Here is a 19,819-nt window from a genome sequence, read left to right on the forward strand (position 1 = left end):
GTTTGGGCGGCCGCCTGCCCTTCGAGCCCTCTTTGGCTCAACTTTTTCATATACTTATTTAATTGCTTTTTTATTCAAAAAAAGTTGATATCCAACAAAAAATCAAAAACAAAAAGGTTGGGCCCAATTATCCTAATTGAGAAAGAAAGTAATTATGTCTACTTCCTCTTATTCATTGTTAGGCTCTAAAAATAATTTAATGCGTTGACCATTTACCTTCAATAACGTACCTTCATGTTGTCAAGTGTGACGACTCCATGCGATGATGAGCTCACCACCTCATACGGTCCTTCCCATTTACTTCAAAGTTTTCCATGGCCGAAGAGCTTCACCCTGGAATTAAAAAATAATACCTTATCACCTGGGGTGAACTCCTTGATTCTCTTGTCGTGCCATCTTTTTACTCTTTGTAAATCTTGGCATTGTGATATGCTTTTTCTCTCCATTCTTCTAGCTCAGAGAGTTGCATCTTCCTCTTGTCTCTAGCTGCTTCTAGGTCTATATTCCATCTTTTGATGGCCTAGTGAGCTTTGAATTCTAGCTCCACTAGTAAGTGACAAGTCTTCCCATAGACTAGCTAATATGGTGACATCTCGATGGGTGTCTTGTAGGCTGTCCAGTATGCCCAGAGTGCATCATGATGCTTGTCCTTCCATGCTGTCCCCATCTCATTTACTGTCTTTTGTAAAATATTCTTGATTTGCTTGTTTGATGTTTTGGCCTGACCACTTTGTCTGAGGATGGTAAGGAGTAGCGACGTATCAAATGCTTTGACAGGTACTGCTCAAAGCGCATGTCGATGAAATGAGAACCTCTGTCACTTATCACTATCCTTGGAACTCCAAATCTTGGAAATATTATCTCTTCGAACATCTTCTTTGAATGGATACTGTCAGCATTCCTGCATGGCATGGCTTCAACCCATTTGGAGACATAATCCACTGCCACCAGAATGTACTCATACTTCTTTGACAGCAAAAATGGCCCCATGTAATCAATTCCCCAGACATCAAAGAGCTCTATCTAGAGATTGCTGATGAGTGGCATGGCATCCCTTGAATTGATATTACCATGTCTTTGACACGGGCCACATCTCCAGATGAATTCTTTTGTGTCTTCATACATTGTTGGCTAGAAAAATCCACACTGCCATATCTTGGCGTGTGTTCAAAGCACCTAAGCTCAATAATGATAGGATCACTATAAACTAAGTACTTGAAAGGTAAACAATATAGCACTCGAAATACCAAAAGTAAATGATAAATAAATGAGTATTAAGATAGCAAAGATATAATACCAGAGTGGAGAAGAGGAAGACTCTTCCCGTCTCCGAGCTGAGCTACGCCTGGCTACTCTTCCCGCTTACAACTCTGAGCTGCTAGAGCGAGGCTAAGTTGGGGGCAGAGAGGCTATGGAGCTGAGCTGGCTACCTAAGTGAGAGAGCTACTATACTAACTCTGGATGTTTTCTGAATCTACTGCAAGAACTTTCTTGAGTCTAGCTCTAGTCTTCTTGAGTAGCGCTTCTAGATTGTCTGTGTAATTTTCTAGAAGATCAAAACCAATCATACATTACCCTGCATATAAGATACACGAATAGACAAAACAAATGGTAAACCTATTTGAGTAGAGTTCTGTAACACCCTAGGTGTTAAGCATGCACTTAGTCTTACCAAAACATGCATAAGCATTCTCATCAAGCATAGCATCACATGAGCATGGCATCCATCCAAAAATGTGATTTTGTGTGCTTTATTCTATGTGATTAAATATGCTAAAAATATGATACTTGCTTCTAAAATTGTGGAATATTCAAGCTAGGTTGAATTGTGTGCAAGAATATTTAAGAATATTTTTGTGCAATTTTTGGAGCCATAGAATTTGAGAAATGGAATTTATACAAAAATCCCAAAATGAATTTACTTGAAAACCTAGAACTAGTTTTAATTTGTAATTCAAATTCTATTTGGAATTTGGTCTTGCTTATTAAAACAAAGTTGTAGGGTTTTTGTTTAGGAACAACTTTGTTTTTGGGGGAAAAAGGTGGAAATGATTTTAAAATGGTCCAAATGAATTTAGAAAAGAATTTGAGAAAAGAAATTCAAAAAAATAGAAAAGGGGGCAGGCGCTGCTGGGCCAACCCCGCCTCCCTTTCGGCCCAGACAGCGGCCCGGCCTGCCTCCCCCTCCTCTCTCTCCCGCGCGCGGACGCCCACCTCGTCCCAGCCAGCGACGGCCACGTGGCGGCCGTACGCCGGCGATGGGCGCGCCGCGGCCGGCCACCTCCACCCCCTGGTCGGGACGCCGACCCGCGCCCCCAGAAACCCTCATCCATTCTGTCGCCCGCGCCTCTCCCTCCTCCCTCCGCTCGCGCAGCGCAGCAGCAGCGATTCAGCCGTGCGCCATTGCCGGAGAAAGCCCCGCCGCTCGCCGCCGACCGCACCAGAGCTCCAAGCTCACCGCCGAGAACACCAGCGCACTCGCCGTCGCCACGGTAAGCCCCTGCATGCGCTCTACCGAGGTGAGAAGCAGCTGTGTGCCGTGAATCGCTCGCCGGAGTTGCTCCGAGCTCGCCGGAGTGCTCCGCCGCGACAGATCTTGCTGTTCCCGGCCCCTTTTTGCTCGTTCTTTGGTGCGCTAGGTCAATCGTGAGGTGAGGAAGCTCGTAGGGTGGTTTGTGCGCGCTCTACCGCACCGGAGCGGCCTGGCCACAGCGAGCAGCGCCGCCTTGCCGCCATGCACGCTCGTCGGGGGTGCTCCGGTCATCCTCCGACCAATCTGAGGGTACTCCTGGATGCGCCTCGCCGCGGGGAGCACGCTGGTGCTCACCCCGTGGCCGGAGACCTCGCCGACGGCGAAAGCCGGCCGGCCGAAGCTCGGCTGGAGTGGTGTACGGCTGACCCGTGGGGTCACGGCCCCAGATCCCACCTGTTAGTGCCTCTGCGGGTGTGGATCTGGGTGAGTTTAGCATTTGGCGTCGGTTTTTCCAATTAAATGTTTTCCAGAAATTGATTTAAAACTTGTAAAATCCATATCTTGAGTTCTACAGCTCCAAATTTGATGAAATAAATTTTGGTGTGCTCTCTATTTTCAGATCTACAGTTTGATGTAATTGCATGTCATGTTTGAACACTTTTTCCGGATAGAAATAATTAATCCATGCTTTTGCTAAACTTGGAAAATGCATAGTAATTAAAGTAAGACTCCCTGGAATACTTACCTGGTGAAATAACGATACCTGGAATACTTACCTGGTGAAATGCTACAATGAGGTGTTTTATCTGTGCGCTTGCGGATAGAATAGATTATTTTCTAGAGAGCCTTTACATTTATAAATACTTTTGTACACTCTGGCACTATGTTAGGGATGACAACCTAGTATCTATGTGGTGTTAGCTAGTGTCAACAAGCATTTCTGGCGCCGTTGCCGGGGAACAAAAGGGAAACACATAGGAGACGGTAAGAAAATCAGTCAAGGTTATTCACATAAAATATTAGACTAGACTATAGAGAAATGATTGCATAAACAGCTGCTAAGTGAGAAATCATAACAAGGCACCTCTGCTTTGGCAGGTTCACCCTATTGTTTTTCTATGTTTATATTTTTATACAGGGTATATCAGGATTGACTTTGTGTACATTCAACTCTTCATCATCAGAACCAAAGCAATCAAGAAAGAAAGAAGAAGCTAGCTACCAATTGCTGAAGCTATGGCACAAAATACCTTGCAAGAATTCTCTGCTCCAAGCCTTGAGAACATTCCAACTGGTCCAAGATTTGCAGTAGAAGAAGGAGCACCCGAGTCATGACTCAAAAGTGTCCATTATCCTTGGAAGGCCATTTCTGAGCACCGCCAATGCCCACATTGATGTCGCGAAGGAAGAAATCAAGAACAACATAAACGGAAAAGAAGAACACTTCACATTCAAACCCAGACCAAAGATAGACTCTACAGTGAAGGAAGTTCATGAAGAAGAACCACTGGAGACACCATCTCTGGAGGAAGGAAATTCAGAAGATTAAAAGATTTGGAGGTCCAGCTTGGAGGACGTAAAAATCCCAAACCCTCGCCGGGAGGTAAATCGGTATTTATCCGCATTATTAATTCTCTCATATTTAATTCTTGCATTAGTCATATTTATTCATAGCATTATTATAATAATGAAAAGCCCCATATAAATAATATTTATGGTGTGTAACAACCCGTATTTATTAATTATTGTGGAGGCACAAAAATATTTTTCATTATCATTTCAAAGAAGTTTCAATTTTCATAGATTTTCCTACATTATATTTAATTATAGCAACCTTCTAGAAGCATGACCCACACTCCTTGGGTCCCACATGTCATACACCACACCTCACACACATCCCATCACATTATTTGATCCACCAATATAACTCCACTCACCAGCACTTTTCCACCGGCCAACCACCACCCATGATCCATTATTTTGCGTAAGAGTTAAGCAAAGAAGGGAGTGGAGAAAGGGTAGCCAGGATGGGCACCAAAGGTGGGTGCCCGCCCACCTATAGAGGGCGCCTGGCCTGTCCCCTCTTCCTCCTATAAATTGCCACCTCCTGCCTCCAACTTCTTCACACAAGCATTCCAGAAAACCACACAAGTTTCAGTTTCCACAGAAGGAGCTCTTGTAGTGAAGTAAGAAGAGAGTAGAGAGGAAGAGAAGAGTGGGAAAGAAGTTGGTAGTTTTTGAATGAGAGAGTGAGTTTCACCTAGTAAGTAGTGATCCCGCTGTCCAAAGCGGAAGTAAAAGTTGTTTAAGGGGAGGTTATGCCAAAATAGAAACTTGTCTTGAACGACTAACCTCTGGACTACTGACATTCCGGACAGCTGACCACTAACATTTTCTCTCACATTTTCCACTAGTTGTGTTTTTGCCAACTTTTGTTTACAGGATGTTCAAGAAGGTGAAGAACGCATGGAAGGCTCTCAAGAACATAGGTACAAGGAGTTCATCCTGACACTCCTCGCATCCATCAGAGATGAGCGTCGACCCGACGCCCACACAAGCTCCGTCATCTTCAACTAATCAGCAAGTCAAGGTCCTCCTCAAGATAGGAGACCTTGGACTGAAGACCCGAAGGGAGAAGGAAGTCTACCAGGAACTAAAGAACAAAGATTTCATTCACACCCCTACTCTTGATTCAATCTTGCTACAAGAAACAGGTATGGACACTGAATTCAACTTAATTTTCTAGATGTTAGGTTGGACAAATTTTTGGAACATAACTGAGCTGGGTTCTCGTCTTCTCACCCTTAAATTTCTTTGCACTTTACAATATTATGAGGGGGGAATTGTTTTTCGGATGTTCAAACAGGAGATTATGTTCTCTTGGAGAGAACTGAGCGACCATCTTGGTTTCTCTTCAAGATGCATCCTGAACATTGACTCCGACTTACCCAATTTTGAGAGACACCAGTTCTGGAGAGAAATATCTAGAGATAATTTTTATAGTCAAGCCCAAACAAGTGACATGGAACACCCCACTCTTAGGATGTACCACAAATGGCTTGGGTACAATCTTTTCTATCGTGATGATATTAGGAAAGTAAGAGTAGGAGATTTACAACTTCTATATGCTGCTGTTAATAAAGTACCCACTTCACCTGTTACACTTTTAGTTTCTCATGGGCTTAGTATACCTAGTCTTCAGGGACCAGTAGGATGTACTTCACTTATCACTCGTCTAGCTTCTAATCTTCATTTACTAGAAAACTCGTCATTGGAATTCATAGATGAGTTAAGAATTTATCATGGCTATGACACATTTAGACAAGCTCGGATGTTAAAGAAAGAGGGGAACATAATGTATATGCTATATGATAATAAAGGCAAGATTCGGTTACCTAACCCGAACCTTGGCCTCTACATTGTTCAAAATTTTTTGATTGAGATTGCAGTAACACCGGTAAACCATAGGGCTCCAAAACGAGTGGCATCTGAAAGGATGACCACCCATCAAGAACGCACCTGGTATGGAGCTGATCCCGGGCCGGAAGAAGCAGCGCACCTGCATTATCGCGACTACAACCCCCGAGTCCTTCGAGACCCATGGGTTCGACATGCGCAACCACAAGAGCCAACACAGGAGACATGGCCAGAGAGCCAAGATCACCAGTGGACAAACCCGCCTTTCCAAACGGGCAGGTACTCCACTGATCCTTATGGAGCTTCAGGATCCAGACCTCCGCCCCAATTCGATGCAGGACGATACTCCGACGCCTCCTACGCTTTCATGAACGACTACTACCAAGAGGCCGGTGCTTTCTTCACCCGTACTGACAACATTCTCCTCGACATCCAGAATACGCAAGCAGGACATGGACGACTCCTGGAAGAGCAACAAAAATGGAACCAGGACCACGCCACTGCAGTACAAGAACTGAGGCAAGATACCACAACAATGAACGACAACATCACCACCATGATGCAATTCTGGAACATCGAGTAAGACTGACATCCACATCCAGCTTGGGGGAGTTCCTCCCCAATTTATCAAGTAAGTTTTTATTTGCTTTTCTTATTTATTCGTTTCTATTTTAGTATTTTATTTTTTTAAAAAAAGAAAAACTTAGAAAACCCAATAAATATTTTTTTGCTTTAATTTACTGCATTTTATAAACATGAAAACAAAATAAAAAGAGTGTGTAGATAAGTGTGCTTTATTTATCTGCTAAGTTTGATCTCTAGAAAAATAAAAAGACCAAAAAGATGCATGATGGAAATGATGAACAGTTGCTCTGTTTGCTTACTTTCAACTATCTAGCTTTTATATTAGAGTTCTTTCAGAAATTACTAAAACTAAAATTACTATGTATGGGAAGCATAAAACTAAAGACTAGGTAAGAGAAGGACATAATATAAAGTTTGAGCTGCTGTTTATCTTGTTCCTACTACACTAAGTTCTGGAGATTTATTTTGAAAACTTACAAATCACATGATGAGTTCCTAGCGTAACAAAATTCCTACCATAGCCATACTTCCTATAACATCTTTTACTATATTCACATTGAGTTTGGTCAAGCTGTGTAGAACCTTAGGAGCTTTTTATGTGGTTAAATTAAGATATTCACTTGCACACATCTACTACACCATCCATCACCATTCATTAAAATTGCTAAAAAAATATATTATTATCACTCACTGTCCCAAGTGTTGTTATCCTCTCTCTAAAAAGATTCAATGCAGAAGAGGCATGGGTTATGCAAAAATATGCGAGGAAATAAAAAGGGGCAAGTGCCCGGAACCTCAGAAAAAGAAAGAAAAAGAGTGAGACGAGAGGTAAAAATGGACAAGTGTCCGGAGTAGAATTAGGGGTACAGAGATGCCCACTTGAGCGAAAAAAATGGACAATTGTGCGACAGTAGAATTAGGGGTATCTACTACCCATCTGAAAAAAAAGAAGATAGCCCATGTTCTCCCAAAGCAAAGATCAAAGAAGAGGAGAGATAGCAATATGAGGAGCAATGAGAAGTAAGTTTTATTATCACTTATACATAATTTTACCATCACTATCATTTATTCCACCACACATGCACATCTTGATTTAATTATATGCTGAGTTCCTTTGGATCCATGGATCGATTAGACAACATATGTATGAGCTATTTTTCACTCCTATGAGCTCCACTTAAATATTCCATTAGCTATAGGTAAGTGACATTTTGGTAAGGATCCACAAATACCACATATAGAGAGACTTGAGAGATCATTGCTGGGAACTCTAAGTTTTATTTTTAACTTATGCAAAACTCTAGAACAAAGGTGAAGTATAGACAGGAGGAATAGTGCTTGACTTAATTATTTTGTCTTTCGATTACTTAAGACTTAAGTTCAGGTACTAAGTCCCATGACACATCACTCTAATCTGGAAGAATTTTTATGTAAAAGCATGTGTGACTGTCAGGAAAGAAAACATCGAAGCAACTCCTGATCCGTCTGAGTTTAGCTCTTTGCTCACGGACGAGCAAAGGGTAAGCTTGGGGGAGTTTGTTGACGGTCCTTAAGTACTAAATTTAACCATCAAATAAACATGGAAAAGGATCAATATGCACCAAATATCTAGAATTAGGGTTTTATCTGACAGAATTCCACGAGCTTTGGTGTTTATCTATTTCTGCAGGGGGATATCAGAAAATATGGAGAGAAGGCTCACATGTCATGTTTACAACGAGATAATTACGTGCTATGCAATTTTCCTCAATCTAGAAGAGTCCAGAAGCCACAGGAACGAACGGGAGACCGGACGGGCTCGGGGGCAGGGCACCCACCCTCCCCCCTTGGGCGCCCGCCCAGGTCTCGGGGCCAATCCGAACCAAACTCTTGGATCGTGCTCCACCGACCTAAAGGATCAAGGAAAACCGTGCGATCAATGTCGGTTTGATCCGACGGCCCAAATTCACTTGAAAGGACTATATAACCAAGGCCTCTCCACCCCTGGGGAGAGAAGAGAAGAGGAGAAATCATTATTAGAGGTAGCCCTGAAAGTTAGGGTTTAGAGCTTCTCTGCCACAGAGAATTAGAATTAGCTACTCCCTAATCCTTCAAGTTTAGAGGATTGATTAGATAGCAATTAGAGAAGAAGAGCACTACGCTCTGGATTCGGATCTTCGGTAATAAAGATTGGTATTGTTCATATCTTTCTCTAATACTTTGTTCTAAATGCATTATGCCTCTATTTATTATGATCTTCATTTGCTCTAGTTCTATATTTGATATAGTTATGATTGATAATGAGTTTATGTATAAGTTTGCAAAGCGCTTAGCTCTTGACGCGAGGGAGTTAAGTGGTAGATCACATGTGGGCGTGGTGCTTAGATGTTATTTACCTGCAAATGTATCCTATTGGCCGGGTTGTGTGGTAGTTCACGATAGTGACAGCTTCGTTGATTCTTATATAGTCCACCCTCCGTTGATAGGACAGACAGAATTTGTATTGCGGAGTAAGTCTTGCGATGCTCTGATTTACTTTAGCAATATTCCTTATACATGAATGAAGAGTCTTTTATGCTATATATGATCTTGTAGATAACTAGAGTAGATTGTGACTTAGTAGATAGTAGATAACTTAGAATCCATTCTCTAGCTAATCCGACGTCACCTTACATATATGAGGAGTAGTCTATTTTCTAATCGCTGTGTTATTTACCCATGAACTTATAATTCATTATCATTATCTTTATGGTTTACCCCCTGCCAAAGTAAGTGACTGTGTGATGAGTTTCTCATTAGTAATCATGTTCTTGCAAGTTTATCTCTAGTCTATACCTTGATAGATTTTGTCCTTATTTTAATTTCATCCCTTTTGTTCTCTTAAGCAAAATTATAAATAACGATACCTGGAATACTTACCTGGTGAAATGCTACAATGAGGTGTTTTATCTGTGCGCTTGCGGATAGAATAGATTATTTTCTAGTGAGCCTTTACATTTATAAGTACCTTTGTACACTCTGGCACCATGCTGGGGATGACAACCTAGTATCTAAGTGGTGTTAGCTAGTGTCAACACCGAGCTCCCGTGCCAGTGGGCCACCTCGCCCTGAGCCGCAGAGAGGTCCACCTGAGCTTGGTTAAGGGCAAGGTCTTTCTCGGCGAGCAAAGCTTCCAACCGAGTGACCTCACCCCAGTACCTCTCGGCGGCGGCCCTCTGCTCTTGGGATTCAAGGGTGAGGTCGCTAACCCTTTTTTCTAAGGGAGCAACCCTTTCCCGGGCTTCCCGAGCCTCAGTCGCGAGGGCCGAGCACTTCTGCTGAAGCTCGGCAGAGACCTCGCATTCCTTCACGAGCTCCCCCTCGGCCGCCTCTCATGCTGCCTTCTCGTCGTCACAAGCCACCTAGGCGTCCCGTTCCCCGTGGAGGAACATCGACTTCTCCAAGGAAACGGCTTGGAGCGCCTGCAAATTCAAACATTATGCAAGGAGCTAGCCCAAAGACGCAAAACACTTTACAAAAAGGGGACATAGACTTTACCTGGGCGAACTTGAACATATCCCGGCTCACGAGCTCGGACACCCGGTTAAGCGCCTCGACGCTGGCGCGCCCGCACTCCTCAAGGCCCCGCTAGAGATAGGCCTCTGACGGGTCGTCTAGCACGAACCTGGCCCTTCCCTCTGGATCGTTAGGGTTGAGCCAGACCACGGGACTCTGGCCCTAGGCCATGCTCCCTCACCCCTCCCTTGCAGGGGCCTCGGGTCGGGCCGGACCCTTCCCATGGGACCTCGCGAGAGGCACCACGCTGAGCGCCACCTCGGCCCAGCCCTCCTCAGCCTGTCTAGGATGACCATGGCCCTCTTGGCTGGCATCCCTCGAAGGGGGAATAGCCCCGAGGGCCAGGACCGTCCCGTCCGACTCTTGGGGCCTCGGTGTCCCCGCCTCCTTCGTCGGGGGATCTCGCGTCTTCCGCCTCGTCTCCTGCCCCCCTTCCTCGTGGTGGAGCTCACCCTCCTCGCGGCTCAAGGGGGGCGGCGACCTGGGCCTCGCTGACCCGGGGGTCGACTGCGCCCCCCTCTTCACGGCCTTTAGGGGTGCAAGCCCCACTGAAGCCACCTTATGCTTCCGGCTGATGAGGAGATAACGCTAGTTAAAAGAAAGAGAAAAACAAAAAATCAAAAGAAAAATAAAAAAACTAGCACATACCTTGCTCGGGGGGCGGCACTCTTCTCGGAGCTCGGAGCTCCCTGGGTGCCTCCCGGGGCGCCAAGGGTCGTCGGGCGGATCCCTGTCTCCCCAGCGGTTGGCACGGGGGCTTCGACGGTAGTCTCGGCCCGCGGCGCCTCAGCCGAGCCTCCCACCTCCGCCCCTGCCGATGGGCGGGGCTCAGTTGAGCCCTCCGGCACCACCGGCTGTGGGGGCATCTCGGACCCGCCGCTCGACGCCCTTTCCCCCTCCTGGGGACCCGGGGGGATAGGGCCCTCTCGTGGGGCGTCGTCCTCTTCATCATCCACAATAATGTAGGGGGCGATTCTCTCGCCCCTCGGAGCCTGAGACCCCTCGGGGGCCTCCGACCCCCCTCGGGCCTTCGACCCCTCTGGGGCCTCGATCCCCCCACCAACAGGGGGGATCACTTCATCCTCATCCTCCTCGTCTGCCAGCTCATTGAGCTAGTGCGTATCTCCCCCGCCCTCCACCTCCGAGACTGAAGTCTCAGGAGAATCGGGCGCAGGGAGTCCCGCCGTCTCAGCCTCGCGTCGGTTCTTGTCGGCGGTCTCGCGGCGCTGCGCCTTCCTCGCGCTCTTCGCCTTCTTCTCCTCCTTGGCCTTCTTCTGCTCCTCGTTCCGGGCCCGATTCTTGGCCCGGAGCTCTTTGTCCTCTCGGACTGGGGGCAGGGAGTCCTTGACGATCCCCATTCCCTGCAAACGAGCGGCAATCAAGGCTAAGGCGAGGGAGGAGAGAAACGGGCGCAAAATCGAAGATGAAAGTAGCGTCTTACCAGAGAAATATAGCCCTTCTCGGGGCGCATCGGCACCACCCGGGAATCCTTCAAATCCGGGTGTGTGGTCCTCGAGACCCGGGTGGTTATGTCCGTCACCGACACCGGTTCCTCCAACATCCACGTCCCGACCCAGGGGACCTCCCGAGTCATTTCCCACATGAACGCCCGCCGCTGCGCCAGAGGTAGCAGGCTCCGCTTGTGAAACGCCGTCGCCACTGTGGCTGCAGTGACCCTGGCTTGACGGAGCTTCTCGAGCCCCGCAAGAAGGGGACCGAGCCTCTTTTGCTCCTCCGTAGGGGCACCCCACCCCCACTTATCGGGGCATTTGACCACCATCTTCCAGGTGTACTCCGGGAGCAGCCCACCATCATTCCGGAGGTAGAACCACCCGTTCTGCCACCCCCGGTTGGACGTTGGCATGTTGCTCCGGATGTACAGGTTGGAGCGCGACTGGCGGAGCTGCAACGTGCAACCACCAGCTCGCAGGGGCCTCTTCTCCCCTCCCTCGTTGCGGGAAGATATGTTCGCCTCGAAGAGGTGGAGCCAGAGGTTCTAGTGGGCTGGGACCCCTAGGAACCCCTCGCACACCGTGGTGAAAACAGCCGCCCGCATCACGGAGTTGAGGTTGAGGTTGTGCAGCTCCACCCCGTAGTAGTGCAGAATTGCCCGGATGAGCCGGCCGGCGGGTGTTCCGAACCCCCGCTCCAGGAAAGACAGGAAGCAAACCACATAGCCCGGAGGCGGGTTTGACTCCCTGTCGCCCACCGGGGGAACAATCCACTCCGGCGACCCCTCATCCGTGATAGGACGGAGAAGTCTGCCCTTCACACGCGCCTCCAGTGCGGACCTTGTCACATTGCAAGGGTACCATGCGTCGTCGTCGGCCATGGCTGCGAGCGTAGGAGGATGCTTGCGGAGTAGGGCAGAAAGGGCGACGGCAAAAAGATTAGGAGGCAAGAGCGTTTTTGGAGCAGGAATAGGTAGAAAGGGATCAGGACCAACGTGGCTACTTTTATAGAAGGAGCGCGCCGCGGCCGCATCTCCCACGCAGAAGATCAACGGCGGAAAAAGCAACCGTCTCCCTCTCGCTAATCAGGTGAAAAACTCGAAGCGCCTACCTCTCCCGATTCCCACGCCCACTGCACGCGCGCATTAATTTCGCAGGTGAGGCGCCACATCCGGCCAGAGCACAACGGCACGGTCGTTCCGGCTCCCCACGCGAGTCGCCTCAAAAGGGGAGCCCTGAAAAGTTATGTCAGGGCGGTTCCTTCCAGGGCAAGTGGCGCCCGACCCCCTGCTGACCCTAAGCCAAGCGGCAGGGCGGTTTCTTTCGGGCGCAGATTCCGTCTCGCCCGACCCTGCCACTACAATCAATCTGAAACCTCTTGAGGTAAGAATCCCCAGGCCATGGCCACCTATATTCCAGAGGTTGCGAGACTGACCCGCTAAGCAGGTTCGAACAGTCGCCTCAGGATGACCGAGCAAGGGATGACTGAGGATGAGCACAATAGAGGCCATGGTCCGAGCCCCCAGGGGATCAGCGCATCTTTGCCAGTCGTATCCGAGACCCATGCGGGTGTCACGCGAGTGGGATCCCATCGAGGGAGGCACCAAGCCCTCGGAACCTAGCGAACTGTTCCAACATCCACCGTGACTGTCCTTGGGTATTTTGAGATGTGCCCATAGGGCCACCAGCCGATCCCTATCGAATGGGACTCGGACATCCACTTGGATTTACCCGCTTGCAGCTCTTAGGGAACGTCGATTCTCGCCCATCGAGGGTAGTACGGCGCCACCCACCCCTCCTCCGAGCGAAAGGATGAATGAGGGACATAACTACAAGACGAGAAAGAACCCGATCGACCCTTGTGGGGAAAGGGCTCGGGGGCTTCCTCGCATAAAGGGAACAGGCATTGCGTGTAAAGAACATGTAACCTATCCCTCGAATACTCCCGACTACAACACTCAGGGGTAAAAGCCTTTGAAGGAATAATACCATTCCTCCAAAAGGCTCGGAGGCTACACCCGGCGGGTGCGCTCGCGCGCACCCTCCGAAGGAAAAAAGTAGCTCCGAATCAACAAAAATTGTCCCCCAAAAAGAGAACCTCTGAAGGGGTGTCTTCACCCATCCAAAGGCTTGGGGGCTACTGTTGGGTACCATAAAAAGGGATACCCAAATTAAAGAGATAAAAAATGCAAAAAAGAATAAAAGCAATAACACCCAAGATCGCCAGGGCTCGGGCGCGGGTTCCGCCTCGCCCGACCCCTTGGCCTCGGGCGCAAGTTCCACCTCGCCCGACCCCTCTTACGCTCGGGCGCCAACGCCGCCTCGCCCGAGCCCCCATCTTGGAGCTAGGCTTCCAACACACGGTGGCCGTACCCTCGACATGACGGACGCTGTGATCCTCATACCACGGCAGGGCATGGCAGCGACTGTTCCAACCACCCCGGCCACTGTAGCCTTACCTCTTTCACTGTGGTGTACCGCCCCACAGTAAAAGAGGTATGAAAGAGATTAATCAGTGTCACTATTGGTCGTCTTCTCCTACTGTTACAGCCTTACAGGACATACAACAGTGTCACCGAACCGACCCCCACGACCTCAACAGGGCTCGGCAACCCTTCACAGGAGCAACCATGCTGTCAGCCATACCTCAAGGATGGGATGGGCAAGCCTCTACAGGGTCGGGACTGTGGCTTCAGCACTCATCAGAGGAAGATCACCGGTCAAACACATGTAAAACCATGTGTCCCCTTGCGACTATAAAAGGGGAACCAGGGCACACATCCAAAGCAGACTCAAGACTCACGACGTTCGCTCACAACACTAGAGCCCCAAGCAAGTTCACACACACATCAGGGTAGCCCAATAGCGCCCTGTCCACCACACAAAGTGGAGACCTGGGACTTAGCCCTCTCTCACAACCTGCATACCCCTACTACGAGCACTTTTGGGTGCAAGGCAATACAGATCTCCAATCTCACAATGGACGTAGGGCACCCTTAGCCCGAACCAGTATAAATCCTCTGTGTTCCACTTGCATCACCATCCGGGTTTAGGTAGACACGCAGACTTATACTCGTTAGTGTCTAGACGACAAGTCTAGACGCCGACAATATGCTTTCCAGAGTTGTTAGATCTATACATATAGCCATCTCAGTCATGGACAATATCCTGTGCTTTGTTACCCTAACTAGTGTGAGATATTGCTTTTCTCTCCCTTTGGTGATCTAAGGACCATCCTCAGGATGTGCGAGTCGAAGAAGAGTGAGGATGTACTAGTCGATTTAAGTTGATGCGAGAATGAGAGTAGGAAACTAACTCCTTGGGTGGACTCAAGGGCATGGAGATGATGCTTTTAGTGGATATTTACTACTTAATATTATTATTATTGCATAATAGGATGTAACGCACAACCCAAATAATAGGCTCACCAGATCCCTTAGAAATAGGTCACTTAAAGCTTATGGATGCTGACTATGGCCTGCACACTTCTCTGGCGGCGTATAGAAAGAGAAACTTGGGAATGGTAAAAGTTCACGACTGCGTTTATTAACGATGCCTTTTGCATGGATATCGCCGAGCTTGTTACCCTGTGGGCCTTGTTTAGATTTTCTATCATATTGAATCTTGTGACACATATATGAAGCATTAAATATAAACGAAAACAAAAACTAATTGCACAGTTACCTGTAAAATCTTTTGAATCTAGTTAGTACATGATTGGACAATATTTGTCAAATAAAAATAAAAATTTCGGAACTAAACACGGCCCTGATAGACATTGTTTTCCTTGCTTTTGGATTGATCCCCGGAGATCCGATATCGTAGTGTGTAGTAGGCTATCATCCAAATATATATACTTGGACTTCCTTACTGCACCTGCTTAATTTGACCTGTATCTGTATATAGCACAAAGGAAATTAATTCCAGAAAAAGGAGTGGGCTATCAAGAAGATCTTATTGATTAAAGGACAAATAAATTAAGAATACAAAAGTCTAAAAAACAATTGGTTTTTAGGTTGATTATTCTATAATTATACATTATACATGCACTTAACACAAACTAGCTAAATTAAAAAGCACTTATAACACTAGTAAAAAGCGACACTTTTGATGCTGACTAGAGTTCAGAATGGTTGTACATCCTGCCGCAATAAGCCAAGACGATTAACAGCATTCTGTCATTCTGTGTGCGCCTGTGCTGTGTGCAGTGTGCTTCGAGATCGATGTATGCAGCACAAGCCAGCCCCAGTTGGTCGCCGCCGCCACCGCTGCACAGCCTCCTACGTCGTGAGTCGGAGTCCTGAGAAAGGGCAGTTCTCGTGGGTCACGTTCATGGCCGCCGGAGCCGCCCCTAAGCCATCGCTCGTTCTGCTGCTGCTCGTCGTTGCTGGATGTCGGAACTCGTGGAGCTTCGAGAGTGCCACGACTTTCTGCGAGCCTCTGCCATTGTGGAGCTCCGTGGATACCATGACGTCCTTGGAGCCACTGCCGTTGCTGGGACTCGGAGCGAGCTCGAGGAACAACGACAGCACGTCTTCCTCTCCCTCCGTCTCGGCATCCTCGAGCAGCACACTGGCGGCGACTGTGTCGTCCTCCTCGTACTCCACTCCCACGATCGGCGACGCAGCTGGAGGCTGCTCGGCTGGGGAGGTGGACGGTGCTGGCTGCGGCTTGTTGCGCGTGGTGCCGGCGAGGGCGTTGCGGTGGAGTGGGACTGGGTGGCTGTGCTCGCCGGTGTAGCTGACGATGAGGGTAGAGGCGTCGGTGCGGCAGCGCTCCACCTGCTTCCGCGCCCTGCAGTCCTTGTCGGTGCTGCACCGGTAGTAGCCGCGCGGGTACGGCGACCCCTTGATCGGCTTCTGCCCGTACTTGCGCCACGCCCAGGGGTCCGCAGACGTGCCCACAGGCACCCGCGTCACCTCCTTGCTGGTCACCTGGCTCTTCTTCTTCCTACGAATACAGGCGTACGTGTGAGATCCTATGCTATGCCTATCTAAAGAGCTGGAGTACGTCGTTCCTAGATGCTAGTATTTCGCGCGCGAGGTTATAATCGAAAATAGAGATTTCATTTGGATGGGCGCACGGCTGATACATACTTTCTCTTGGATCGTGTCGGTCCGCCGCCAACGCCGCCGTCGTTATTGCGGTAGGAAGTTCGTGGTTTCGCCGGCGGCTGCGGCGGCGGCGCTTCGCTTCTTGGCTGCGGCGTGGCGGCCAAGAAGGCCTGCTGCAGGCCGCAGAGGTCGTCGACGGCAGGGCTGATCAGGGGCTGCTGCAACGCTGCGGCGTCCGTCGTCACCTCGTCCTTCTGTGACTGCGGCGGCGGGGGCAGGCAGGAGAATGATTCGTCCGAGGCCCACGGCGACGGCGAGGTGACGCGGCTGCGGCTGCCACCACTGCAGCTGGCGAGGCGCACCACGGCGTGTAGGTCCCAGTCGTTGCTGCTGCTACCACAGCACCAACGCAGATCGCCCTCCATAGCCTAGCTTCTTGAGTTCGTGGCTAATGGAGGAGGAGAGAGCTAGAAGACGTTGACTTGCTTGGGGGTGGGGGTGCGGGTGGGAGAGAGGGGGTGGTTGGGTTGTACGGACAGTACGACAACTTGAACAAAGTTAAAAAGGATCAACGGGGTGGCGTGGCGCCGATGCTGGCATGCGTTTTGGTTGAAAATGTCAAAGAGAGGTGGGAGAGAGAAGAAATCCAGGGTGGTAGCAAGATAAATAGAGTGTTTTCTTTTATAATGGAGTCAGCATTTGAGATGCAGAGAGACATGTACCAGGAGAATGGATTCTTTTGATGCCCTTGTGCCCGCAACGGCCACTCGGACATTCACCTTGCGTCAAGATTGATGCGAGCAGCGAGCAAGAGATAGGTGAATAAAATTGATAAGTCAAGAAATATTGCATCAAGATTGGTGTGGCATGCAGCAGGAGAGGGGAGAAATCAATGGTCAAGATGATGCTTACAGCTACACATATGTGCGGCCTTGCCTTTATCCCCATCTGCCAAGAGCTCAGAACAATTCACCTAACGAGCATAAGTGGAATTTATTGGATAGTGGAACAAATTTAAAATATATATATAATTATACACAGATGCCATATATTGAGTTAGCCGCAACACACATAGAAAAATAGCATATATGTGTGAAGCTAATCTGAGCCTGTTTCGCACCCACCTCTTATTTTGGCCTTGCAGAGGCCCATAAGCACCGGCCAGCACGGTAAAGTTAATTTTGTCTTTAAGGGCATATGCCCTCACTCTCCCACCCATTAGATTCGCTTTGAGAAGTGTGTAAACACACATATCAATGCGAAACTGCTTTGAGATGTGTGTTTGCACACTTCTCAAAGCGAATCCAATAGGTGGGAGAGTGAGGGCATATACCTTAAGGGCAAAAAAACCGCCTCGCAGCCAGCACATGCTGACTCTCCATAAGCACTATCCACCACATGTTTTCGGTCCATAGAAACATGGCTCATCAAGAACCAAGGGAACGATCCATGGTGTGTCAAAAGCTAGTCCATAGCGGACTGGATCCAACTCGTGGACTAGACTTGAGTTCAGATCTAGCTAGTCTATGACATGGCTTCACTTTCGCTTGGCATATGTATTTGTTATTGAGGTCATCACCCTAAACCCTAGACCACAATAGATCCTAAGTACAGGACTTGGGAGATGACCTCTCAATGACAAATGAAGGTGCCATATATATCTCACCTACTTGCAGATGTTGGAGTTGTTCTACAGGATATCAACCGGGTTTCTGACGGAGCGAAGCGGAGGCCCGTCGCTGCAGGCTTGGGCCGGAGCGTATATATGCTCTTGTTAGGGTTTCGTGGAGACTTGATTCTCTTGTAAGCCGCCATAGACGTGTAACCTAAAATTCTTGAGATAGTGAGATTGTTGCCGGCTAGTGCCCGTGGTTTTTCCTTTCACATTGAAGGGGTTTTTCACGTAAATCGTATGTCTTTGCTGTGCCTGTACGTCGTTCATAAGAATCCTATTAGGCTTGCGTAACTAGACAATTCTAGCACTCACTTTTGTTATATCCTAATAGACAATAAATCCTAGTCGAGACATCCAAAATTGTAGATAGCCTTCCTAGCTAGCCTAGGCAGCCTTTTGAAGACATGAACCTAACATGTCACGGATCATGTCATGACAAGAAAGTGTGACGTGACCATTTTATAAGGATACCTTTGAGGAGCACGAGTGTTCAAGGAGTTCTTTGGGAACAACGCTGTGGGCATATGTTTCAGGCTAGGATGTGCTAGTAGTGGGCATGGAAACTTAAGTTTCCCTGTTGGAGATGTCTCACCAGAGTCACTCGAGTCAAGTAATGAGTTCACATGACTTTTCTCATACATGCTACATGCTCCTAGGCCGTGTGGGGTCAACCAAGGTTAGTTATGGACAGTGCCACACCCGTGAGGACGTAGGTGACAGTCTGAAGGCGCTACTCGTCTTGCACTACTGAAACCTATAACACTCCACTAGATATGGGATGATATACGTTTCACAACCCTAGCATGACGATTGACTCTTAGTATGAAGGAGAGTGGAGAAGAAGGTATATGTGGCTTTGGGAATGTGTGGAAGGAGTTCGACATGACGTACTTGTCTAAACTTGTTCGCTAGATAATAAGGTTGAACCCATCGCCAAATAATAGGTTAAGTCTCCCCATGCTACTTCACATAAATGTTAAGCAATCATATATAGGGTGGGCTGTTGATACAAATCATACTGAAATATCATAGATTCAGGTGAATAATAACTAAGTACGATTTCAAGCACTAAGGCCTTTCCTATTGTTCACACACTTTTTGCTGTCCAAGAATTTCATTTTTCACACGCTCAACTTCACCCGCCCACGCTTGCCATCAAGCCAGCATTCACATAGCACTATAGAAGAAAGTATATGATAACAACAATTAATACCATGGTCCATATAGAGACGCTTTAGCTTTACAGTTCAATAGTCTATACTAAAATTCTAAACTATCAACATAAGAAAAAGATTGTCCCCATCGCCTACTCCACCACCGGACATGAACAAGTATACGAAAAAAAGCCTCTACCATTTGGAAACAATTTTACCAAAAAATATCAGCACAAGGAAAATTACATAAAAATAGATATCTACTATTTGCAAACAATTTTACTCGGCTTAATTACCATGAACCATTATAGTTGTTTTAATTTTGTATCAAAACCATGTCAGCATCGAGCAAATCAACAAGGGAAAAGAAATTTCACCATGCATGTGTACACCAAGATCGTATGTCTATAAACGATTCCAATTTCCTTGTTGACAACACCGCCACTTGTTGGTTTGATCTCCTACTAATATGGCCC

The 19,819-nt window shown here is 47.8% G+C and overlaps 1 protein-coding gene across 1 annotated transcript; it reads right to left on the bottom strand.

Moving 5' to 3' along the window:
- On the bottom strand, positions 15,579 to 16,955 carry LOC8058817 (WRKY transcription factor 22). The gene is made up of 2 exons (XM_002438407.2): positions 16,557 to 16,955; positions 15,579 to 16,410 (listed from the first exon to the last, which is right to left on the bottom strand). The coding sequence occupies exons 1-2, from the start codon at positions 16,937 to 16,939 to the stop codon at positions 15,741 to 15,743; spliced, it is 1,053 nt and encodes a 350-aa protein (XP_002438452.1). The 5' UTR covers positions 16,940 to 16,955; the 3' UTR covers positions 15,579 to 15,740.

Source organism: Sorghum bicolor, chromosome 10 (genome assembly GCF_000003195.3).
Source record: "Sorghum bicolor cultivar BTx623 chromosome 10, Sorghum_bicolor_NCBIv3, whole genome shotgun sequence".
NCBI classification, from domain to species: domain Eukaryota; kingdom Viridiplantae; phylum Streptophyta; class Magnoliopsida; order Poales; family Poaceae; genus Sorghum; species Sorghum bicolor.